This window comes from Dermochelys coriacea, chromosome 7, assembly GCF_009764565.3.
Source record: "Dermochelys coriacea isolate rDerCor1 chromosome 7, rDerCor1.pri.v4, whole genome shotgun sequence".
NCBI classification, from domain to species: Eukaryota; Metazoa; Chordata; order Testudines; family Dermochelyidae; genus Dermochelys; species Dermochelys coriacea.
Window position 1 is genome coordinate 4,925,673 of NC_050074.1, and position 25,942 is coordinate 4,951,614.

The following is a 25,942-nucleotide window of genomic DNA, read 5'->3' on the forward strand; positions in this document are numbered from 1 at the left end:
ACAGTTATTTGAGTGAACAAATATTCTATGTAGACTATAAACCTTTTAATGCATGACAAAAATATCACTGGAGGATATTCTCATACAATTTCAACTTTACACTATACAGTACTTAGCAAGCATAACTGACTAAACAAATAATGCACATAAGGATTTCAACAATCTCAAAGTGGATTAAATCCTTTTTACTCTCACCTTGAAATAAACTGAAGTCTGAATGATGTGTGCTCTGGTGTCCATTTGAAATGACAGCTGCAGTCTGACATGCCTTACTCTTTTGAAAAACTGTCTTCCCCTTCCCCCCTCAAAACAAATACGTATAAGAAATTTCACTTTGGCTATAGGTCAAAGCTTTGTACTACAAAAGTGTCAAGGTTCCTTCCCCACTCTGAACTCTAGGGTACAGATGTGGGGAACTGCATGAAAACCTCCTAAGCTTACTTTTACCAGCGTAGGTTAAAACTTCCCCAAGGTACAAACTATTTTACCCTTTGCCCTTGGACTTCCACTGCCGCCACCACCAAATGTTTGACTGGATTTACTGGGAAAGCGTTGTTTGGAAACTTCTTTCCCCCCCAAAATCCTCACCAAAACCTTGCACCTCCCTGCCTGGGGAAGGCTTGATAAAAATCCTCACCAATTTGCATAGGTGACCACAGACCCAAACCCTAGGATCTTAAGAAAAAAGCATTCAATTTCTTACCTTTTTCTTATATTAAAATTCTTCTTGTAAAAAGAATCACCTCTGTAAAATCAGGATGGTAAATACCTTACAGGGTAATTTGATTCAAAACAGAGAATCCCTCTAGGCAAAACCTTAAGTTACAAAAAGACAAAGACAAGAATATTCATTCTATTCAGCACAGCCTATTTCCTCAGCCATATAAAGAAATCAGAATCTAACGCATCTCTAGCTAGATGACTTACTAAGTTTTAAGACTCCATTCCTGTTCTGTCCCCAGCAAAAGCATCACACAGACAGACCCTTTGTTTCTCCCTCCTTCCAGCTTTGAAAATATCTTATCTCCTCATTGGTCATTGTGGTCAGGTGCCAGTGAGGTTATCCTAGCTTCTTAATCCTTTACAGGTGAAAGGGTTTTTCCCCTGGCCAGGAGGGATTTTAAAGGTGTTTACCCTTCCCTTTATATTTATGACAACAAGTAATCAGATTTTTTTTTAAGAGTATTCTATCTGTTCTTCCAAGTCACAGGTAGAAAAAAAATATTACAGTTAGTGCAAGGAGAGATGTACAGAGTGAAACAATCAGTTTAAGAAAAAAAAGATCAATGTAATCTTTCAGCATTAGCCTCTGATTAAAAAAAAAAAAAAAATCAAGATTTGCTTAGTCTGAACATATATGAAATGTAAAACCACCACCTGACATCACAACACAAGACAAACTAAGCTGATTTGCCTAACTATTGGAGCAGCTTAAACTATCTCCCAGACCTGCAGTAATAAAACTAAAGGGCACAGAAATAGTGAACCATCTGCTTCTTGCTGGCCATTGAATCATATAAATCTGGCTGATAAAAACAACAGGGAGTCTGATTCGCCTCTCAATTACACTGAAGACAATGGAGTTACATTGGTTTAAAGTGGATGCGAGAGAGGAGACTGTCCACTAAATACTGTACTTTCTGCACTTCTAATATCAGCAGGCTCAATTCCCTATGGCCCTGCACCTCATCTAGCCAAGTACTAGGTGACTGAAAAATGCTACAAATTCAGATTTGATAGCACTTCACACCCATTCAGGTCCCGATTTAGGAAAGCAGCCTCATTCAGAACAGCAAGTGCTGTCCAGAGGAAGGATGGACTTAAGCACCTGTTTATGTGCTTTCCTGAGTCACTCATTTTGCATGGACATTTGAATGACAGCACAAGGTGCCAGGCAGCAGAAAATTAGGCCCAATGGTTCGTAGTTAGTTTTTAGAGCTTCCTTTCATGAGTAAATAATTGTTCTGTAGTATTTAAGAAAATAGAAAGGAACAGCAATAAAATCAGTATTTTACCTTCTTGGTATTGCACTACACTAAAAACCAAAACAAAGATGTCATTCTCTATGCTACTCTGGAAAAAAGCCTGCTGAGCATTGAATTGCTAGCGACAAACTCTCCCCTTGGATGTATTTACAACTCCCAGGCTTTAACCCCAAAATGAAATGGAGTTGGATATCCAGGAGCTGCTTCCTCCTCCGACAGTGGCGACACATTATCTTCACAGCTGTCATGCAATTGGGCGTGCCATCTCGTGTCGGGCAGCAATAACTGGAAGCAATCCTTTCAATAGGGAACAGTGATCACTGCAGATGTTAATTCAGTGTGGCCTACAGGATGACAAGGCATTGGGTTTTGATCATGCAAAAGCCAAAACACATGCACACCACTGTACAGCAGCGGGAGATATGGACCAAAAGGATGTGGATGATGGAAGATGACAGAAGGGCCATGGACAAATCTTCAAGCTAGCTTGTGCTGCTTATTTAGCATCATACCAGAGACAATGTTCAGCCAGGTCCCACTCCCAGGATAGTTGGAAGAGATGTAAAGGATATTTGATTGTCTCTTTTGCTCCTCCCTACAACACCATGAAACAAGAGAACAGTAGGGGACTTGCTATTTCAGACTTGACTTGCTACCTGTTGTAACGGTTGGGCCTACAAATTGTAATTGTAAGCTCAACTGTAAAAAGTAAGGTTTCAGAGTAGCAGCCGTGTTAGTCTGTATTCGCAAAAAGAAAAGGAGTACTTGTGGCACCTTAGAGACTAACAAATTTATTAGAGCATAAGCTTTCGTGAGCTACAGCTCACTTCATCGAAATGCATCCGATGAAGTGAGCTGTAGCTCACAAAAGCTTATGCTCAAATAAATTTGTTAGTCTCTAAGGTGCCACAAGTACTCCTTTTCTTTTTTTTGTAAAAAGTAAATGACAGTTCATGAACCACCACAATAAATGATAACATGAAAAGGTAATAAAAATCCAACTTAGACTGTTACATTAAATTGCTTGTAAAAATTAGTAGAAGTGAAAAACAAAATGACTAAGTTAGTCTAAACAAAAAAGCTTTACTAATATAACTTAAGAATTTTGTTAGACCATACCTGATAAACAAGAAAAGTGTTGAACTCAAAACTAATAAACCAAACGTGGTGTGTCAGAAATTAGGCCTAATTGGTTGACAAAATAATGAGGGGATGGGATATTCCCCCCATCACTCTTTTGGGGTGCTCAAAAAGAGACTTTGGGGGAAAAGCTGTCTATCTGAAATAAGGGAAGGAGTGAGCTTTACCATCATGGTGGTCACCGCCACCGTCTTCTGGGATCCCAGACCTCCATCCCAATCCTGAGAGATGTCCCTGACTGGATCAGACCAGGTCAGACAGAGGAAGCCAAAATGACACTGGAGTTCAGCTGGAGGAGGTGGCAATCACCACCGGGGATGCAAGTCTGTCTCCCCCCACACCCAAGTGTTTTCACTTCCCTACCTTATTTCTTCTCCCCCCGCTCCATCCCCCCTCTTTTTGCTCTGTGTCTACTAAGAGTCTGGCTTTAGCCAGCCAAGACTTCCCCCCGCCCCCCCCAACACTGCTGTGAGCCTGTAACCAAAAAGGCAGCTAAAAACAGTGCCCTAAACTGCCTGATGCAAGTAGAAGTTCGCCAGGTCTCAGAGTGGCTGCTAGGACTATGTGATAGGCCTGTGTTTTTCCAGCAGCGAGGCTGCAAGTGGGAGACAGCACCAGAGATAGAAGCTGCATTCTTTATCTTTGCTGTTCTTTTCTCTCCCTTTTGAGTGACTTTGTCTTGTTTTGTCTTCTAGGAAATGGATTCCGACTCCACACCAACAACAGCTCCAGCCCACTTCAACTAACTTCCTCTTTTCCCATCTTTAATACCATCTAAAAGACTGTCCTACTAAAGACTCTCTCCAGCTGGAGATAGGGAATGAGGGATGATGTTAAAATGAAAGCCTTGCTTAATACCTGACATTTCAAATGCTTTAATCTGATTTTCCTTCTTTCTGTTCCCCCCCCCCCCCACCCAAAAAAGGGCTAAAAAAATATAGTTCCTCTCTGGAATCCAACCTCACCCAGGACATACGGCTCCCACAAGGACCATGTTGCCATGGCCTCCAGCCCACTTCTCATGGTAGGAGGAGGGAGGGCAGAGCAGGAAGGCCTCAAAACATGCAGGGTGACCCTGTGAGAGATAAGGCTGACTGGCTTAGCACTGTTCCCCACCAGGAAATCACTGCTGGTTCGTATCCCCATAGAGAGCAGATGTTTTCTGACATGGCCCCTCCACAAATACAGAGGTTTGACTTCATGGAACAGGAGGGACACAGTGGCTTTTGATGAGAAGTGTGGAAGAATATCTTGAGATCACTGTCCCCACAGCCATTCCCCACCAGGCAAGCACACAACCCTACAATATGACAAGTTACCATATATACCCCACAATATACAGCCATTCTGGAAGGGAATTTGGGGATTTCTAGTGGTATCAACATATGTTGCCAGCGGCAGAGTTACTGTTGAGAACCCAGTCAAAAATGTGACTTTGGGGGAGAAATTGAAGGAGGGGGATATTGTTTAAGTTTAAAGCATGCGCTTAAATAAAAAAAACACTTAATGCATCAGGATAATGGCATTTCACCTTAGCTGCTAAAATTAGCTTTCATCCAGATGATCCTGCTATCTGAGCTTGATAAGAACTGTATGTAAGTGGAAACTTGAGGACTGGGCCCCAAATCTTTCACTGCTCACTGCAATTCTCTAGCACAGTGCCACTTTGAATACACCTTTTCCTTTCACCATGGCTATTGTTTGCGTACATTTGAAGACCTACATAAGGCACCATGAGGTTGTGTGTAAATTAATAATCAGCTCTCTATCATCAAACGTGTACAACTTGTAATCATGAATTATGCAAGGCTGTATTAGCGGTCTTATAATAAGAGGCAGCAGCTGCAGACACTGCTCAGAGAACACAGTAAGTCACCGAAGGGGCAATGCAGGCATGTTTAGTTCAGATACACACAGACTCTGGAACATATTCCTATTTACTGGGTCTGATTCTATTACTCCTGGGTACCGACGCAGCCCCATTGCTGTTATACCTAAGCCCCTCACAATCCTTACTTGATTTAGCCTCACACCCCTCCCGTGAGGTAGAAGAATCTTATCCCATTTCACAGAGGGAAAACAGAGGCACAGAAGCTCAGTGAATTGCCCTAGTCACCCAGGAAAATCAGGGAACTGAACCGGAGTCAACTGAAACCCACACCAGCATCCCAGCTGCTGAACCCCCTGCTCTCACATCACTGTAATTCACCAAGTGTCACAAAGTTACTCTTAAAAAAGAAAAGGAGTACTTGTGGCACCTTAGAGACTAACAAATTTATTTATTTATTTTCTCTAAGGTGCCACAAGTACTCCTTTTCTTTTTGTGAATACAAACTAACACGGCTGCTACTCTGAAACCTGTCAAAAAGTTACTCTTGATTTTCAGTATTAACTTTAAGGGTCTGATCCTTCCCCACCCTAAGCTTTGTGTAGTCATTTACAGTAGTGTAAAGCATATGCAAAATGCTATCCATTCCAAGTTGGACTTTGCATTCATTTTGTGCTAGAGTAATACAGTGCAGCAGTGAAATGGGCCCCACACGCTTATGGAAAAGAAACCATTGGTACTAGCAAACACCACAAGAAGTCTACACGATGACTGTTCTGATATAGCAATTTGCTATCTAGCTAATTAACTCAGCCCTCCAGTCCGCTTCTTGGTAACTGATCGGGTGACACTACAGAAACAGGGTCACAGTTTACTGTTAGATAACTTTCAGCTGAGCCAGGTCTGGACGAGGATGGGAATGTTGAATTCACTGTACACTCCATCTGCCTCTGAACTGGTGACCTTGAGAAAGCTGAAGGCTTGGATTTAACTAAGAACAGTCATCATGGATTCATAGAAGTGAGACCATGCTTAATGTGATCAGGCTGACAGGGCCACGTTATAGACATTAAAGTTTTGTGATACTATCAAACTCTCTAAAACTGTGGGTAATTTATCTATATAATCAATAGGTAAGCTATTAAGGCTGAGTGCCTTGGATATGCAAGGCTAGGAAGCACTTCAAAACACAACCAGGTGCCTAAGAGGGAGCCACATGGACTGGTATTAAGACTGGTTTGGTTTATTTTATGTATCGCTGACCTGGAAGAACAAACTTAAAACCACATGATTACATTTGGCGATGATTCAGTGCTACCTGGGTTACTCAATGCAAAAGAGGAGGGCAGTAAAATTCCGAATGACACTGAAAGAGCAAGAACCTGGGGAGATAATTAACTTAAACAATTCATGATACACAACTGCTGAACAACAAGGCTAAATTTTAAACAAAACCATTAAAAAAAAAGACTATAAACTCTCAAAAGCCGTAGGCGTCCAAACCCAAGAGAGGGTTATTATTTGCTTCCAATAGCACCCACAATGTGCTAGCGGATGTACAAACACAAAGCCGAGATGAGAGGTAGGCACTGAAATCCCACTGAGGATGTGGGCTCTATTTCCTGCTCCAAAGAGGGCTTACACTTTTAAATGACAAAACAAACTGACAGCCAGATGGAAGGCAGGGGAAAGGAGCACACCACACAAATCAAGTGGTCCGGGGGCAATTGGTCTTGTCCTGTTTATATGCAGTAGATTCTACTTATTAGCAAGCCCTCAGTTGCCAGCAAAAAGTTGCCATTGTCCTGCAGTTGCTAATGAGGGGAAGGCAGGTTTGTGGGGCTGGGCCATGCCCTCCCTGGCTGCAGCCCCTGAAACCTGCCTGTGGGCAGAGCAGTGGAGCAGAGTGGGGGGGATATAGATGCCAGAGGTTTCCACGTGGAGGGGAAGTGGGCAGTGGGGAACTGGGGCCCATGGCACTGCATGGTAGCATGCCCAATGGGGAGGCTGTGGGAAGAGCAGGCCAGGGCAGCAGCAAGAAGTACTGTGCAGTTATGCAGACCCCTCTGCATCCCCACAAAAGCCCTGGCACCCGGATTCCAGCCCCCCTCCTGCCCTCCCCACAGCACCGGGATGCTGGCAGAGGCTTCCCTGTTGGGCAGGGATTCAGACATCCTAGCCCCTTATTATCTGTGCAGTCTCCAAGGCACAGGGAGTTTACGGAGCTGCAGTCAGGGCAGGCATGTCCCACCGCTTCCTTCCCTGGCTGCAGCCTCACAAGTTTGCCTCCAAAACAAGTGTTCAACAAGCGGCATGCTGTGGCCAATGTCCAAAACCGATTAACTTTAAAGTCAACGGGATGGCATAGGTTGGGTTCCCAGCAAATTGCTGCTATTAACTAGAAGTTGTTAATATCAGGATAGCTTCCGAGTGGCATCCACAGGATGTACCTGTAAAGATGTGCAGACCACTCTCAAATAACCTACAGCTTTACCATCAGCTAGTTAGGTGCTTGTACCCATCGTGAGTGGGCCTTCAGGAGGAACCTGACAGTGAAGAGGTTAGTGGTTTTGCAGAGCAGTTACAGGAAGGGTGCTTCCCTCATAAGGGCTGAGCATGGAAGGAAGTGCAAACATGTGCAGGAGGAAGGTACAAATGGCACATCAAGGTGGTATCATTGGTAGAGCACAGGGCACCCAGGCCAGCGATGTGAAAGGGACAAGGGTGAATGAGCAGTAACTGGCAGAGTTCTGCAGGGCCTTGAAAGCAAGGACGAAAAGCTTGAATTCGATGCAGAGGAGGAAAGTGGAAACAAAAAAAAACAAGAGTTAATGAGAAAGCAAGGCAAGAGTGTTCAGATAACTGACAGTGCTAAACAGCAATAAAAAGGCAATTAGAGGTCTGGGATGTGTTCACAGTAATTGCATGTGCTATAAATAGAGCAGTGTGAAAACTGTCTCACTGAACATAACTATTTGATTCACTTTGGGGTACTTCTGCCAAAACATGGAAATATTTCCATCAGACAGCCAGAATCTTCATTGTCTATTTGTCACACACACCCTTGCATGTGAAAAATACAATAATCAAAGCCTCTGCATTGTAGACCTCAGTTTAAGCAACTTAAAAATGAAGGTCTGGCAGTAGAGACAAAATCATTATTTCAAGGGAATCACATTTTTCACCGGCCAACATCCCAACATGTGCTTCACAAGTACCATGTTTAGTGGGACTGAGCAATGCAGAGAATATTATTTATCATTATAGTGCCCACTTCATAGCAGGGGCTTTTCAAACACCTGACAAAGTCCTACTCTGAGAAGCTCACACCTGAATGATGGCTGGACAAATAGAGATTAGGGGAAAGAGAAACAACAAAAGGCCAGTTATGTGCAGCATTCACGACAGACAGCATAGCAGAAGTGGGTCTATTAGTGCAACTTAAATGTAAAGGGGTAGGGGGCCCTCAAGGATGACCCACCATGTAAAGGCTGTTGCACAGAAGAAGGTAGAAAGGGGGTTGTGCAAGAAGCTGGCAAAACAGGTGGGCAAGGACAGATATTGTTAAAAGGTATACAAAAGCTTTCAGCCCCTAATTGACCAGTTCCAATCTGGCCTATGTTGACAAAGCTGAAAATCACCATCTGGCTGTTGCTCAGTACCCTGTGTGAAATGAACGGGTTGTTGGAAGACAAGGATCATCATCTGTTTCCAGTGGCACCTACCACGTAATAGATGATGGATAAATGCAAAGGACATAGGCCTAGATCCTCAAAAGATATGAAACAAATAGGACAGGAGTCCACTATTGCAGTTAGCAGCCTGGTTGGCAGCATTAGCAGAGAGGCCAAGGACTGAACAACAAACAATCTTCTTTCTACAGAGGTGTCCCTCCACCACAGGGCTGGGACACGTGAGTGGGGCTCTGTGAAGAAGAAACCTGTTGCTTTGGCTACAGCTGCCCCATGAATTACCAGCAGGACCTGGTAATTTTCAGAGGCACTGAGCATTCTTACCTCCCACTGACTCCAGTCAGAGTTATGGCTTGTGGGTCCTCAGCAAAAGCCTTGGCACAATTACTACGACCCCCTTTTATATGCACATTTTTCAAAATATCATTTAGAACAAACGTTTACAAATGAAGATGGGTGAGTAGGCTTGTCATTCTAAGTCCAACCTTATCACATAGCACTTCTCTAGCAGGCTGTTTTCAGTCTGCTCTCTTACCAACTAAGCCAGTCTCCAAAATGGGCTAGGTAAGGCCCCTAGTGGGACTCTGAGTGCAAACCCTCATTGGAGGATGCTCTGCACTGGGGCAGGGGTCTGCATGCCCACAGTCAGTTCTCTGCAAGATCAGGACCTACATTTTTAGGAGAATTGGTTGCTCAGCCTTGCAGAAACTGCAGTTCATTGGAGCGATTGTTGGTCAGCGGACAGCGTATGGGCAGATCCTCAGCATCATAACTCCATCTGCAAATTGTCATAGCTCAGTTGATTTGTCTGGCTTTACTTTCTTCAGATTCATTCCGAGGTGGAGTAGAATGCAACCCCGAACTGAAAGGCAGGTTTCATTACACTTATCACTGCTAGCAAGAGACCAGGTGAGATTGCCCAGAAGGAGGAAAAGAATGATTCTGAAATCATTATAGAGATGAGGGAAGTGGGTAGGATGCAGCAAAGCCTGTGATTAGAGGCCATCTTATAAGCCTCGCTGAGTAACACAAAGTCATTTTTCACATTCCTGTTCGCTAAATGGCCTAAGACATAACAGAACTTCTCTGAGCAGAACATCTGTTTAGGCCATAAGGTCCTCAGGGCAAGGCAGGCATCGTTTCCTTGTGTCTCTTGGAAAGCGTCAAGCACGCTGACAGCACTTAACAATACTCTATAGGAGTCACAGGACAGTTGAAGCAGGAACTCAGTCTTATATGAGTCACTCTTGGGGCTGCAGTCCAATGGATGCACTAGGAATGCCTGAGGACCACAGATGAGAAAAGACTTCAGTGTAGGGGGATGTAGTTAAGGTGACACCTCCAGCTTGTCACTGTATTAGCTCCATTGTCCTCCTCAAGTTCTTGAGTATCCAGGAGGACTTGGGAGCTGTTCAGCTGGCCTCCACTATCTGCAGGGAGCTGCCAAAGCTGAGATCAGTCACCCAGTTCAGAGCCACCCAAGGCTCTGCTCAGACCTGGCATTCTTGTATGAGGCTCCAGAGGAAGGGGGTGCACAATGGGCAGAACAAACTCACTGATGAGGGACGCAGCAGAGAGACCCAAGAGCATTTTCTGCCCTTTTCCCCTGCCTTTTTCTGGCAAAAAGGTCTTTTGTCCTCTCTCCTTCCATGTTGGTCTAGGTTCTGCAAAGCCCTGGGAAGAGAGATGGTATCTTAGCAGAAAGGCACCCAGTGACTTAGAAGAAGTGGGGCAGCAACCCTGCATCTGGATTGGCTACCACCCATCTGATGGAGGGTTAGAGAGGATTAACCCATTGGCCCAAACTGGTGGTACCCACACCATGGAATGTCCTTTTTCTAGCAATTTGTAAGTAAATTGTATCCATTTTATGCAATCTTAATTTTGAAAAAATATAACATCTCACTCCTAGACAGTGTTTTGTGGGCAAAATCCTGGCTCCAATGAAGTCAATGGCAAGATTCCCATTGACATCAATGGGTCCAGGATTTCACCTTTCATCTTTATTGATTAGATTTAGTATCTCAACTGGGATTATGTAATTAAGTAATTATAGGATGTTTACTACATACTTCTGTGAACAAAGTTTTTGCCAGCTGTGACAATCTGTATCCCTATATTCATCTTTTACAAGACCATAATAAATTTTGTACAAAGTATACCTAGTGAGGAATCATTTGAAAATTCATTTGGTGATCATTATTGTCCTAGTAAAATGTGTGGCAACATTGTATGTAAAGTTATAAAATTCTACTGTATGACAATACTGAGACATGTTCCAAGTTTAGAAAAGCAGTCCAAAAAACCAGTTCCTCAGAGACAAAAGGCAAAGTGATGCCTCAACCAGCTGTAAACAAAATCAAATGGACCATCCCCTGGATAAGTGGTCATTCTTTGGCATGAAAAAAGTTGTGAGCAAGAAATGTACAACTTGGCAAAGAAACAGCTTTCTGTCTCCTGAACCCCAGCTAGAGATGACTCTCAAACAAAAAGTATATGAATGAAGAACAGGTGCCCCAAGTTTTTCCTCCCTTTCTCTCTACCCATGGTAGCCACAACACCTGTGGAACAAAAACAACTTTGGACTGAGGGAGGAATCCTGTCTGAAAGGAATTCAGCCAGAAAAATCTGCTGAAGCATGTGGTGAGAGAAGCTTATGTTTTGAATTCACTTAGCTTATTAAGTTAGATATTACAATAAAAAGCTTTATCCCACTTGATGGGGTAATGGGTGGGGGGATGGTACTGGTAGGTAAAAAATTCCGGTTAACTAAGAGGGAGGGAGCTCAGGACTGGGAGTTGCGTCATGGGAGGGGATGAGGGGGAGGAGGTTGGGGCACGGGAGGGATAGATAATAGGACAGAAAATATGTTCCCTCTATATAAATCCATGGTGCACCCACATCTTGAATACCGTGTGCAGATGTGGTCTCCCCATCTCAAAGATATATTGGAATTGGAAACGGTACCAAAAAGGGCAACAAAAATTATTAGGGGTATGGAACAGCTTCCATATGAGGAGAGATTAATAAAACTTGGACTTTTCAGCTTGGAAAAGAGATGATTGGGGGGGGGAATATGATAGAGGTCTATAAAATCATGACTGGTGTGGAGTAAGTAAATGAGATTATTTATTCCTTGTCATAACACAAAAACTAGGGGTCATCAAATGAAATTAATGGCAGCAGGTTTAAAGCAAACAAAAGGAAGTATTTTTTCATACAACGCACAGTCAACCTGTGGAACTCCTTGCCAGAGGATATTGTGAAGGTCAAGACTATAACAGGATTAAAAAAAGAACTAGATAAATTCATGGAGGCTAGGTCCATCAATGGCTATTAGCCAAGCTAGGCAGGGATAGCGTCCCTAGCCTCTGTTTGCCAGAACCTGGGAATGGGCGACAGGGGATGGATCACTGGATGATTCCCTGTTCTGTTCATTCCCTCTGGGGCACCTGGCATTGGCCACTGTCGGTAGACAGGATACTGGGCTAGACGGACCTTTGATCTGACCCAGCATGGCCGTTCTTATTTCTGGGAGAAGTCTGGGACTGGGAATTTGTTGGTGTTACTCTGTAGTGCAACTCAAGAAGTGGCTGGCAATAGCACTCATACAGTACAGCTAGGAGTGAGTTACATGCTAGAGGCTGTGTGTGAACAGACCAGGAGTGGTTGCTCTCACGTAGGAACTGTGTAAAAGGCACTCCCAGCTGGAGAATTGAAGAGACAAAACTGTTCAACAGTCCAGATTGTATCCTGGGTCACAGGCGCCGGTTTCCTCTGGGCCCCAGAGGTGTTCAACCCCCTGCTTTGCCTCCGGCCCCGCCCCCACTCACCCCCTCCCTCCCCAAGTCTCCACCCCACCTCACCTCTTCCCACCTAGCTCCACCCCCTCCTCTGAGTGCACTCCATCCCTGCTCCTCCCCACCCCCAGAGGCTTCTGCACACCATGAAATAGCTGATTGTGGCAGGCGCTGAGAGGGAGGGAGAGGAGGTGATTGGCAGGGCCACCGGCAGATGCTGGGGGTGGGGAAGCTGGCTGCCTATGGGTGCTGAGCACCCACTTATTTTTTTCTGTGGGTGTTTCAGGGCTGGAGCACCCACAGAGCCGGTGCCTATGCGCTGGGTAACGTCAATGGCATTTTCAGAACATGAAAAATGGAGGCTGCTTTAACATGAATTTTGTAGTATATTTCGCAAATGAAAGGATAATGTGTCACTGAAACCTAATACCATGATTCTGACTGGCTGATGTTTCTGCTACTAAATGCTTTTATGCTAAAGCAGTAATTATATTTTCCTTTGACATAACCTATAAAAGAGTAAGACTGCATCAAATATAACCAATACTATACAGGTAAATTACTGCAATCCACTGTCTACTGGAATGAAATAGTCATTCATAGTTCAGCAGAAAAAATTACAAGTTATCCAAAAGGCAAACTGCTTTAGGGAAAGTGTCTAGACTATGCATAGCAAGACTATAAATCGTATTTTTAAAGGTAGACTTAACCGCCGAAATTAATGAACCATCCCAACAGTCCCCACAACTGTAAGTAAGGTCTCTGGGCTGTGAGATTCCACACATTCAATTAATAATTCACAGAGATGCTGGCAATAGTCTTGGACCACTGACCAGCAACCTACAAATCTCAAACAGACAAATGAATAACAGGTTTACAAGATATTTCAGGTCTTCTTAATAATCTAAAAAGTGTAAAAAAATGCTTAAGTATGCCAAATATTTAATATACCCTCAAATTAAATTAAGACAAGGTGCCAGCAAAATAAATTATAGGCGTTTTTAAGTGAAACTATATTCTGTGTGTGTTCCAGGTACTATTTTGCATTCAGTATTCATATTCTCTCTCTCACTCACTCGGCACAGATTCCAGATTGCAAACATACTGCATTTCCTCTCCCAGGTAAATGCATTCCAAGCAGTGACTCTTCTTCACACGGACAGCTTGTCTTCACTGCAGAGAGTTAGTCTGGGCTCATCCCTGCGTGTGCCCAGAAGGATAGGCAACTGCTCCCACAATTCACTGGGAAAGACACAGAGCATCTCAGTTTACTGCAGTGCTAAGAACCATAGGATCTGACCCCAGAAGTCCTTGCACCACACGTGTAGACGCAGTAACTCAAGAGCAGCTTTGCAGTGTGGACACTCACAACCAGGCTAGGTTAATCCAGTTGCTCAGATCCTAGTGCTGACCACCTGAGTGAACTTTGCAACAAAGACAATCTTGGACAACTAGCCTCAGGGTTTCTTCAGCAGAATACTAGACACCTATCTAAAGCACAGCTCTGCAGTCTTAATCATGTGAGTAATCATGATGAGCTAGACTGTGAATACTTCTAACGCAGCTGCACCGAGGCATAAGGGCTCCCTCTCATCTGCCTGCATGGCTGTACCAGGGTCACTTGGATCTTGGACACATTTCCTTGCAGAACACAAGAGCTATGGTGCAGATGCTCCTCCCAGGGAGCAAAGAGGTCAAAGACCAGACAGGAAGTGGATGGAACACTGGCTTTACGTCCCACATGCTGGCCAGCTTCAAAGACACCCTCAAAGCCAACAAGAAGTGCAATATTGATGTTAACTCATGGGAAACCTAAGCCCTCAACTGACAAAAATGGAAAAGGACCCCAGTATTTCAAGATCCAACAAAGATAACAGAAAATGGAGAAATTGGAAAGGAGGAAAGAATGTGCTGCAGTCCAACTCAACCATTCAGATCTGGTCCTTCCACAGGAAAATGTCTGCCCCAACTGACAAGATCGGTGGATCCTGGATAGTCTCGTTAACCACCCTTGGATCCTGAATTTAGCCGTATAGAGTGGAAATCTGTCAACTTCATGAAAAAACAGATACAGACAGACATCATCTTTCTCTCCAAATGCAAACAGATGGACATCATACCAAAAGGACTGAAGGTAAAAAATCCATTACAATCTACATACCACACAGACTATGCTGACAGCTTGTGCCACACACTCTCAAAGAAACTGCGGAACCACCTGATCAACATCCTCTACAGCAAACAGGGAAAGATTAAGAATGAGCTCTCAAAACTGGAGACTCAAAGAGCCAACCTTCCACACAAACTTCCTCGTGGCTGGACTTTACAAAAACTAGACAAGCCATTTACAACACACACTTTGCTTCTCTACAAAAGAAAAAGGACACTAAGCTATCTAAACTACTACATGCCACAAGGGGCCACAACAGTGGTTCCCGTAACCCACCCAGCAATATTGTTAATCTATCCAACTATACTCTTAGCCCAGCAGAAGAATCTGTCCTATCTCGGGGCCTCTCCTTTTGCCCCTCCACCCCCACGAACATGATGCAGTTCTGTGGTGACCTAGAATCCTATTTTCGACGTCTCCGACTCAAGGAATATTTCCAACATACCTCTGACCAACATATTAACCCACAGAGACCTTCCTACCAACACTACAAAAAGAAGGATTCTGGGTGGACTCCTCCTGAAGGTCGAAACAGCAGCCTGGACTTCTACATAGAGTGCTTCCGCTGACGTGCACGAGCTGAAATTGTGGAAAAGCAGCATCGCTTGCCCCATAACCTCAGCCGTGCAGAACACAATGCCATCCACAGCCTCAGAAACAACTCTGACATCATAAACAAAAAGGCTGACAAAGGAGGTGCTGTCGTCAACATGAATAGGTCGGAGTATGAACAAGAGGCTACTAGGCAGCTCTCCAACACGACTTTCTACAAGCCATTAACCTCTGATCCCACTGAGGGTTACCAAAAGAAACTACAGCATTTGCTCAAGAAACTCCCTGAAAAAGCACAAGAACAAATCCACACAGACACACCCCTAGAACCCCGACCTGCGGTATTCTATCTGCTACCCAAGATCCATAAACCTGGAAATCCTGGACGCCCCATCATCTCAGGCATTGGCACCCTGACAGCAGGATTGTCTGGCTATGTAGACTCCCTCCTCAGGCCCTACGTTACCAGCACTCCCAGCTACCTTCGAGACACCACTGACTTCCTGAGGAAACTACAATCCATCGGTGATCTTCCTAAAAACACCATCCTAGCCACTATGGATGTAGAAGCCTCTACACCAACATTCCACACAAAGATGGACTACAAGCCGTCAGGAACAGTATCCCTGATAATGTCACGGCTAACCTGGTGGCTGAACTTTGTGACTTTGTCCTCACCCATAACTATTTCACATTTGGGGACAATGTATACCTTCAAGTCAGCGGCACTGCGATGGGTACCCGCATGGCCCCACAGTATGCCAACATTTTTATGGCTGACTTAGAACAACGCTTCCTCAGCTCTCATCCCCTAATGCCCCTACTCTACTTGCGCTACATTGATGACATCTTCATCATCTGGACCCATGGAAAAGAAGCCCTTGAGGAATTCCACCAGGATTTCAACAATTTCCATCCCACCATCAACCTCAGCCTGGACCAGTCCACACAAGAGATCCACTTCCTGGACACTACGGTGCTAATAAGCGATGGTCACATAAACACCACCCTATATCGGAAACCTACTGACCGCTATTCCTACCTACATGCCTCTAGCTTTCATCCAGATCATACCACACGATCCATTGTCTACAGCCAAGCTCTACGATATAACCGCATTTGCTCCAACCCCTCAGACAGAGACAAACACCTGCAAGATCTCTATCATGCATTCCTACAATACCCACCTGCTGAAGTGAAGAAACAGATTGACAGAGCCAGAAGAGTACCCAGAAGTCACCTACTACAGGACAGGCCCAACAAAGAAAAACAACAGAATGCCACTAGCCATCACCTTCAGCCCCCAACTACACAAAGTCAAAGTATTTCCCCATGTTATTTCTCCACCCCACCCCACCCCCCACTGTTCCTCAGATATTCTTGTTAACTGCTGGAAATAGCCTACCTTGCTTGTCACCATGGAAGGTTTTCCTCCTCCCCCCCCCCCCCCCCGCTGCTGGTGATGGCTCATCTTAAGTGATCACTCTCCTTACAGTTTTCAGAGTAGCAGCCGTGTTAGTCTGTATTCGCAAAAAGAAAAGGAGTCCTTCTGGCACCTTAGAGACTAACAAATTTATTAGAGCATAAGCTTTCGTGAGCTACAGCTCACACGAAAGCTTATGCTCTAATAAATTTGTTAGTCTCTAAGGTGCCACAAGGACTCCTTTTCTTTTTGCGAATACAGACTAACACGGCTGCTACTCTGAAACCAGAAATAACTGGCTCTCATTCTATGGAAGACAATCATCCTCAAACTCCAAGGGATTGCTGCTAGCAGCTGGTCAGAGGAGCTGACTGGGTTATGAAGGGAAGTAAGCAGCTCCTTTCAAGAGCTGCAGTACACTACTTCCATCCCCAGAACAAGAGTGGAGAGACGGGAGGAATCCGACACCAAGTCACAATTCCATCCAAAGGCTGCTGCTGGTGCAGGGCAGCTTCACAGCATCCTTTGCTCGCGGTGCAGTCCAAGAAGCACAATATATCAGTGTCTTCAGTAAGTCTATTCACATACGAATGGTGGAAGGGTTTTCTTGCAAAATCTAAAATGCTGTCTGGGAGAGCCAAAAAATATTTAATTATTCCAGAGATTATACTAGCTTTGCTATTTTCTCAGTTATTATAGCAGTCTGAATTTATGCATGAAAAACAGAAGCTGATATTTAAAATGTATTTTAGCTGGCCTTACAGGCCCTGATTCAGCTTATGCACATACTTACCTTTAAGCATGGGTATAAACCCATCCTTATTCAACAAGTAGGTAAGTGCTGCTTCTAAGATGATGCTTAGGTGCTGTGTTGAAGGGGGGGAGGGTCAGACTAATAAAGTACCTTACATCGTCACATAACACGCAGGACCAGCTAGGATTTCAAATACACCGATATCAACCCAGAGTAGCTCTACTGAATGAGTAATTCACAGTAATCTGAATCAAGCCCTCAATTTTTTCCACTACAATATTATACCGTTATGAAATGACAATATCTCTAGATTTCCCTTTTGCCTGTTCACCTACACTGCATAAAAACACAGCTGTCTGTTTAATAACACTGTTAACATATTCATTAATTTTAATGTCTCGCCTAATGGATTCATTACATTTTAGAACAAACTAAAGAGTCCTTCACGTTGCTGCTTTCTAAATAAAATAGAGAACATGTGGTATTGATAACCCTGACAACATCCATCCATCCATCTTTCACTCGCCTTATACTTGTTCAAATGAATGAGCTGAGCTATACCGCGTCTCCCATTTAGCCTCAAGTATTTTGGGTTTTGGTTTCAAGGTGTCGTAGAGGAGGTGCTCTCTGTCTCTGAGGGAAGGGTTAGCTAGCATCTTATCAAAAGTGGCTGGCTACAGACATGTGCCAGGGAACACAGCTAGGCTGAAAGAAGGGAGCAAGAGGTCAGGGGTTTCATAGGAAAAAAGCAGCAGCCTGGACTGAAGCCGCGAACAAATCCCTCCTAAATTGATCTACGCCATCTGACTCCTCTACCCTTCATGGGCCTCGGCAAAGGATTTATATTATTCGTGCTCAACTGGGTGCAGGAAAATGCCATGCTTAACTCTTCTCCCAGCAATCCAATAAGAGCTAAAGCAAAGGCAAAAAAGTCTGAGGCAAGCCTCTAACAAATATAAATACCCTCTAGAACATTAAAATAAAATGTGAATCAAATTTACAGTTAAAAACCACAGCTATCCGTATCTACTAAAGTGCAGGTCATATGTAGCAAATCAATGAAAGTATAAAGAAGTTACTCTATGTCTGAATATATTGATAAACACCTTTCTGTATCCCTGAAACTGACCGAGAATCAGTGATTTGAAAATAGTATCCTATGGGGGCAGCATTAGATAGATCGTATTCGACTATAGCATAAACAGGGAATACTTGCTATACTGTCTGTGCATTGCACAGTCATCTAAGGCTGTGCATTCATACATTCCCATAAGATTCTTTGCTTTGCTATTATAGTTGATCATAACTGCATATAATTATCTTATATTTATATAGTTCCTTTCACCCTGAAGGGCACCAAAACAATTCACAACTTACATTTTCTATTCATAGATCACTATGCACATCCATGGTGCTATATAAATAGCAACTACAGTATACACATACCACACTACTGTAATGCAGCCACCTCTGGGGTGGAGGATGGCAGCCAGGTTTATATAACACATACCTACACATTGGTGGTGGGAGAAGCTATGGGGTGGGGGCAAATCCCAACTCTTCAGAAAAGTACCTGGGATCTTTAATGTCCACACAGCGTACACAAGACCTTGAGTTTGCAACTTGTTTGAATGTCATTGAAATCAAATTTACCTCTTTTTTTTTTAAAATCATTTCTGAGGTAGCAGTAAACAAACAAACAAACAGAAGGAGGTGGAAAGCAGCCCAGGCAGTTTGAATAGACCCCATACAACATGACACATCTTGAGTTTTATGTTGCTCCCATTTAAATGGGCTGTACTCTGGAAACAGTGGGGGAGAGCAGGGGCTCTGTGTCTCACACCCACCAAAAACAAGTTGTGGCCCCCGCAGAGCTGAGTGGGTGGAAGAGAGGAGCGTGCTGTCTCTTGAAAAGGGCTGAGGCAAAGTATTCCCCTGACCCCAAGGTTCCTCCTGGCCTATCCTGAGGAACATGCAGCGTACGGTGTGCAGTGCCCCTTACTCTGGGCTGAGCCTAAGGGCTCCATCCAGCCCACCAGAAATATGTTCTAAATCCCTGTTTTCATTGGCAATGAAAGGCCCGACCCAGGGAGGTTACACAGCACTTTCGATAATCCTGCCATTTCAGGACTGCAGCCTAATGGCCTAAGTATTTCCTACTTAGCAGTTCCCTGCTGCCCTAACACTGTTTAATCATCACAGCTGCAGCTGCCTAAATATCATGCCTGATGTAGCAGAACACAGTCCAATGGAACTGCCATTGAAATCAAGCGGACTTTTGCCTGAGCAAGGACTGCAGGATCAGACTCATTAGGGTTTCTATAGATATATAGTTCTATAAGATATAGAAAATTTACCAGAGTATCTAAAGTGGGAGGCAGTCCCTTAATACAGCACTTTCCTGTCTGCATTCATCAAGCTAAGGACCGACAAAGTTCTTGCAGGATGAAATATTTAATTTCCTTTGTTCTCTAATCCACTCCAATAAAATCACCAGGGCCCCCTGTGCGTGTAATGAAGCAAACCCTTCTCTTATTACCCTTTCAGAAAACCTCTTCTTATACTAACACTCCTGCTCATCCTAGCATGACACAGTTTCTGCCTGCCCTGGTTCATCCTTCTGAGAAAAGATGGAGAGGGTTGGACTAGTTCTATTTACTCTGAACTCTCATCAATATGGGAGGAGAGGAGTCTTGCTGCTTAAAAACTATCATTTTGTAAAACCCGGTCAACTCCTTTCCAGACGTCAAACTTTTTAAGGGGTAAAATGCAAACTGCATGTAAAAAAAGAAAGTGGTGGATCAATCTCCTGTAAAATAGGGAAACTGATCCAATAAGAATTTGAACAAATGAATCATTTTTCTTCTAGAAACGAAAATGTATTTGTTATATCTCAATTTGTCTCAAAGCACATGTTTTTGAGTCAGGACCTCCAAAGTCCTTCTAAATAAAAACACATGAATGAATAGAAAGTTTCCATAAAGACTGTTAAATCCAGCAACACGATCATGACAAACATCCAACCCCGACTGGCCAGACAAGGAATGAGTCCAACTTGCTCCCCATTTTGTTCTCTCACTAATGATAAATCATAGCCAAATGAGACAGAAAAACACCAAACGCACCACCTTCCCTTTTCTACAACAATCTGTCAGGGTAACGACAGTTCGTATGCAGGGATGCTGTAACAATTTTTATAGTGGGGGTGCCAAGAGCTGTAAACCCTGTCTATGATAGAAATCACTTCAAGCCAGGGGATGCAGTAGCACCCCAAGATCCAGCATCTATGTTCACCTGTGGCCCAGTCATTAACTCCTTGCTCAGGCAATCCTTGCATTGAAGTCAATGGGAGTTTTTTGCCTGAGCCGAGAGTCTAGCCTCCATCCCAGGGAATCTCTGGGACAACGCAGTTGAGGAATATACAGTAAAAACACAGAATGAGTTTACTTTCAAGAACAGTTACATACAGTCAAGGAAAACAATAGAGATTCTTCAGTTTCCCAAACTCTTATTATAGGATAGGAGATTATTTTTAAATGCACTGCAACTTGTTTATTTTGACAGTTGTTTTACTACTTACATAAACAGGCCAAATATGTTGTCTCACATTCTTCTTCTTGACAGAAAGTGATTCACTTTCTTCTGTAGTCCTGTTTTAACTTCCCAATACCCTTTTCTGTATTCCACTTTTTCATTGCCCCCTCCTACTTCCACTTATTTGTTTCACCTGTGCTGCCTCTATAGGCTTTTTTCCTGTTTTGCCTTTTTTCCTCTCTTCCTTTCTTCTTTTCTTGTTAGTGCAATATTTTTTTTTCATATGATAGGATTTATTCCTACTCTGCATTAATTTTCAGATCACCAAAATATTTTGGGTTCCTGTGAAAAGCTAATTTCTATTAGCAAATCACCTTTAACTGAAATCCCGTTTTTCCTTTCCCAGCTACACAAAAACTAGAGATTACTTTACATTCCCCACCTCTTTTTTTCTAATGTGGAGAAATTCTAAAGGAAACAGGGTGGCAAAACTAAAAATATGTCCACAGCCTACTAGAAGAGTGCAATAAAAAACCCACAATATAAAAATCTAGCTGTATCATCACTACCCCATTTCACCCAACCAACAAAAGCATGGGACCATTCAATGTTGCCTCAACATCAGATTGCTCTATATTGCCTTCAGATTATTTGTGGTACAGATATTCATTTCTACCTCCTCATGCACCAATGACTAATAGCAGCTTTGTGGTGTGACCAGACTGAATGAATGTTGTTTACTCCTGAAATCTTTCTGGTTTATACAGATGCTTTGTAAACGCAAAACAGAATCAGGTCCAAAACTACAGTGGCAATAAAACTTAATTAAATAACATGGGGAAAAAAAGCAGGCAGACATTCCAGATAGTCATGTCCCATTATCTCTCCACTCAGACTGCTTTGGGAAGAAAGTCAGCTGCATTTGACCGAAATGCATTCGGTGCCTGTGGGAATTAACTGCCCTCCAAAACGCAAATTGCTGTATTGGTCTAATCTGGCAGAAGGAGAACTAGCAGATAAATCCACCATAACTGAAAGAATCAATAACACTTCTTTTAATTCACTGCAGTATTGTACCTCCTGATTTAGACTCCAGTTGAGGTGTTCTTTCTTACTCTTTTGTCTGGAAGTGTTATATACTGCTGTATTGTAGTGACGCATTCACAAAGGAATAGTTAATGTTGTGTCAGCACTTTCATTTTAAAGCTCTATTTTCATATATTCTTCAGTTGGTAATTAGTAACATATTTGTAACTTGGCCATAAACATTAACTACAGGCTGAAACTTATATTCTAAGTTTCTAGCTTGATTCTGAAGTGCTTTACAACAGAGAAGTAAAGAGAGCATACATAAAAATACAAACATTTATGTTAATTCTTTTGAACATAGTTACATGTAGCTCAAACACCACTTTGAATTACGTAAAATATAAGTTTAACAAGCAAATATTTAACAGTACAGTTAAATCTCCTGTAATTGTGTGTGTGTGTGTGTGTGTGTGTGTGTGTGTGTGTGTCTTTAAATGGTCAAGATTCTAAACTTTACAATCTGGACACAGCTTAAATAGAATATCTAATCTTCAAATGCATCTTTGCAAAGATTCGTATGTATCTGAATGTACATTGGAGTGCAATGCATCAGAAGAAAACATCTTTATTATGAGTGAGTAAGCTAAACCAGTGTTTAAAAAACATTTAAGTTTATACTCCCCCAACAACTTGACTGGCCCCAGGGTAAATACTTCCTTTGCAATGTAACATACATATATATGCAACCAATGCATTTTAATTGCTCTTGAATTTATCAGAACTTTTGTTGGCCTTAATGTTATTTAAACACAGGCATTTTTGTGTATTTGATAATTTCCATCAGGGCTATGGCCAGTGATGTTTTTCAAAACCCAACTTCACAGGTGCAATAATCGGTCAAGGAGTTATGCAAAAATCATCAGTGGTGCAGTTTTTAATCACTGGTTTGAAAAGAAAACAAGTGAGCTGAATTTGATGTGGAGCATGGTTTGTTATTGTTAGACATCAAAGCGGCAGGGAGATGGCTGAAGGCTGGGACTCCTCCAGCAGGGACACAAAAGCTTTGATGCAATAATGGAAGCTCACATCGGTACAAGCACTGTAAGCAACTGGGGCAAAGTAACCTTTGCTTAGATCTCTTGGATCAGTGACTGGGCTGCTTCCCTGAGTTTGGCACACCTGACTCACTTGGAACAGGAAGGCTAGGGAGAAAGACAGAGAGGTGCAAGGGAATGGGATCATTGCCTGCGTCCCTCTCTCTCATTATTATTAGCAGCAATATTATGGCAGTTGAAAAAGCCAAGGGGACCCTGGCAATATTTGCGGTTACATACGGCACAGTGAAGAGGCCGACAGAAGGGGCCATCTGATGGGAGGCGGGGTTGGGCCATTTCCAGTGTCACCACCACCAGGGCAGCAGGGGCACCAAGGAGGGAGCTAAGATGGGCTCTTGGTACCCAGGGCTCCTTTACTTTCCCCGTCTCCATTCCTATTCCCCCCCCCACACACTGCCTCTTTCCACCCTCCCTCTCCGCCTTGGCCCAGCGGCTGCATGCAAGGTGCCTGTTAGGGCTGCCTCTTGAGCAGGGCAATGCAGCGTGAGCCCAGCCGCCTCCCCACTCCCTTAACCCTGGGCAACGGGGGCCTCTGGCTGGGCCCCTCCTGAGCCCCCCCCCCCCCCGCAGCAAGAGGCTCCCAGCGCTGGCACAGCCAGCCACCCTCAGCAGCCGTTCGCCACCTCCTGCCCGGCTGGCGCCGAGGCAGCCTTCCCCCTCCCTTTGCCCAGTGGGCGCCAAGCACCCGGGGGTGCCACCCAGACACTGCCCTTGGCAATGGCAGTGCCCCCACCGCCCTGGCACTGCTGCTCCCCAGCTCCGCGCCTGGGGTGTCCCCCCCCCCCACACACACACACTCCTGCTGGCCCCGCCCGGGGGCGCCCCCCAGCCCCTACCTTCTGCTGCCGGCGGGCCATGTCGGTGGGCTGCTTGGCGTTGAAGGGGTAGGCGATGCAGCGCATCACGAAGACATAGAGCTGCAGCCGCCGCTTCCGCTCCTCCTCCTCCTTCTGCAGCCGCTCGAGCTCTTCCTTCTCCTTCTCGCTCACCACCGACGGGCTGGGGCTGGAAGGCCGGACGCCGCCGCCGCCGCCCCCGGCCCCGCCGCCGCCGCCGCCGCGGCCGCCGGGCTGCAGCCCGGCCCCCGGCCCGGGGCTCTCGCTGGTGCGGCTGGGCGAGAGGCGAGCCCCGGGCGGGGCCGGGGCCAGCACCTCCTTGCCGCTCTCCTCCTCCACCAGCTCCTCCGACTCCTCCTCGCTGGACGACGGGTCCAGCATGCCGGCGGCGGGCGGGCGGGCGAGGATCAGGGGGCGGCCGGGGGCATGGACCGCCCGTAAGCCCCCGGGCTCGCACGCGCCGCCGGCCGGGAGCGGGGCTCGCCGCCCCCAAACCGGGCTGGGGGCTTTGCAATGCAGCCGCCGCCGCCGCCCTCCTCCTCCTCTCTGCAGCCCGAGCCCCGCGCGGGGGCAGAGCCGGAGCGCGCCCGGGCTCAGCGGCAGGCGGGCGCCCCGCGGAAGGACGATGCTCGGCTGCGGCCAGCTGCGGCCGCGGCGGGGAGCGAAGGAGGCATCTTTCCCCGGGGGGCGGGGCGGGGCGGGGCGTGCGTGGGGGGGGGAGCGGTGACGTGGCCCCGCCCCGCGTTAACCCTGCCCTGCCCTGCCCGGCGCGGCTCAGCGGCGCCGCGCGCGAGCCCCGGGCGCTGGCCAGGGTGCTGGAGCGGCGCGCGGCGGGACGCAGGGGGGCGGGGCAGCCGCCGCCGCGCGCTCCCTCCGCCTCCCGCGCGGGCCCGCGCCGCTTCCCTTCCCCCCCTCCCCCCCCCAGCCTCCCCCCAGCCCGACCTCCGCCGCGCGCCCGCCCCGCCGGGGCTCGTGCCCGGGAGCCAAGGGAAGCGGCTGCCCTCGGCCCCGTGGCCTGCGCGTGCCCCGAGCGGGGGGAGCCGGCGGTGCCCGGGGGGGAGGGGCCGATGGGGGGGTTGCAGGGAGATGGGGGCAGAGCGGGGCTGGCAGAGGAGGGGGTAGAAGGGGGCTGGAGGGGCGGATGCAGGGAGATGGAGGGGCAGATAGGGGGTTGCAGGGAGATGGGGCAGATCGGGGTTAGCAGAGGAGGGGGCTGGAGGGGCAGATAGGGGGTTGCAGGGAGATGGGGCAGATCGGGGTTAGCAGAGGAGGGGGTAGAAGGGGACTGGAGGGGCGGATGCAAGGAGATGGAGGGGCAGATAGGGGTTAGCAGAGGAGGGGCTGGAGGGGCAGATAGGGGGTTGCAGGGAGATGGGGCAGATCGGGGTTAGCAGAGGAGGGGGTAGAAGGGGACTGGAGGGGCGGATGCAAGGAGATGGAGGGGCAGATAGGGGTTAGCAGAGGAGGGGCTGGAGGGGCAGATAGGGGGTTGCAGGGAGATGGGGCAGATAGGGGTTAGCAGAGGAGGGGGCTGGAGGGGCAGATAGGGGGTTGCAGGGAGATGGCGCAGATCGGGGTTAGCAGAGGAGGGGGTAGAAGGGGACTGGAGGGGCGGATGCAAGGAGATGGAGGGGCAGATAGGGGTTAGCAGAGGAGGGGCTGGAGGGGCAGATAGGGGGTTGCAGGGAGATGGGGGCAGATAGGGGCTGGCAGAGGAGGGGGGTAGAAGGGGGCTGTAGGGGCGGATGGGGGGTTGCAGGGAGATGGGGCAGATCGGGGTTGGCAGAGGAGGGGGTAGAAGGGGACTGGAGGGGCGGATAGGGGTTGGCAGAGGAGGGAGGGGCAGATGGGGATTGCAGGGAGATGGAAAGGAAGAAAGGAGTTGGCAGAAGAGGCAGGGAGGAAGGGACGGATAGGGGCTGGAGGGGTAATGAGGGGTTGCAGGGAGATGGAGGAGCAGATAGGGGTTAGCAGAGGAAGGAGGCTGGAGGGGCAGATGGGGGGTTGCAGGAGATGGGGGCAGATAGGGGTTGGGAGAGGAAGGGGGCTGGAGGGGCAGATGGAGTGTTGCAGGGAGATGGGGC

At 46.2% G+C, this 25,942-nt stretch overlaps 1 protein-coding gene across 35 annotated transcripts in view; it reads right to left on the bottom strand.

The window, feature by feature from the left end:
- The window catches only part of CADPS (calcium dependent secretion activator), a 381,267-nt gene extending 356,747 nt beyond the window's left edge, over positions 1 to 24,520 (bottom strand). For 15 of the 35 annotated variants that reach the window (XM_038410148.2, XM_038410147.2, XM_043518609.1 and 12 more), the window contains exon 1: positions 23,859 to 24,517. In XM_038410148.2, coding sequence (XP_038266076.1) covers positions 23,859 to 24,239 — 381 coding nt within the window. In that variant the 5' untranslated portion in view covers positions 24,240 to 24,517. Of the gene's footprint in view, positions 1 to 23,858 lie in introns of all 35 variants that reach the window. The other 20 variants (XM_038410136.2, XM_038410134.2, XM_038410143.2 and 17 more) reach the window with 6 other exon arrangements.
- Positions 24,521 to 25,942: the final 1,422 nt, after the last annotated feature.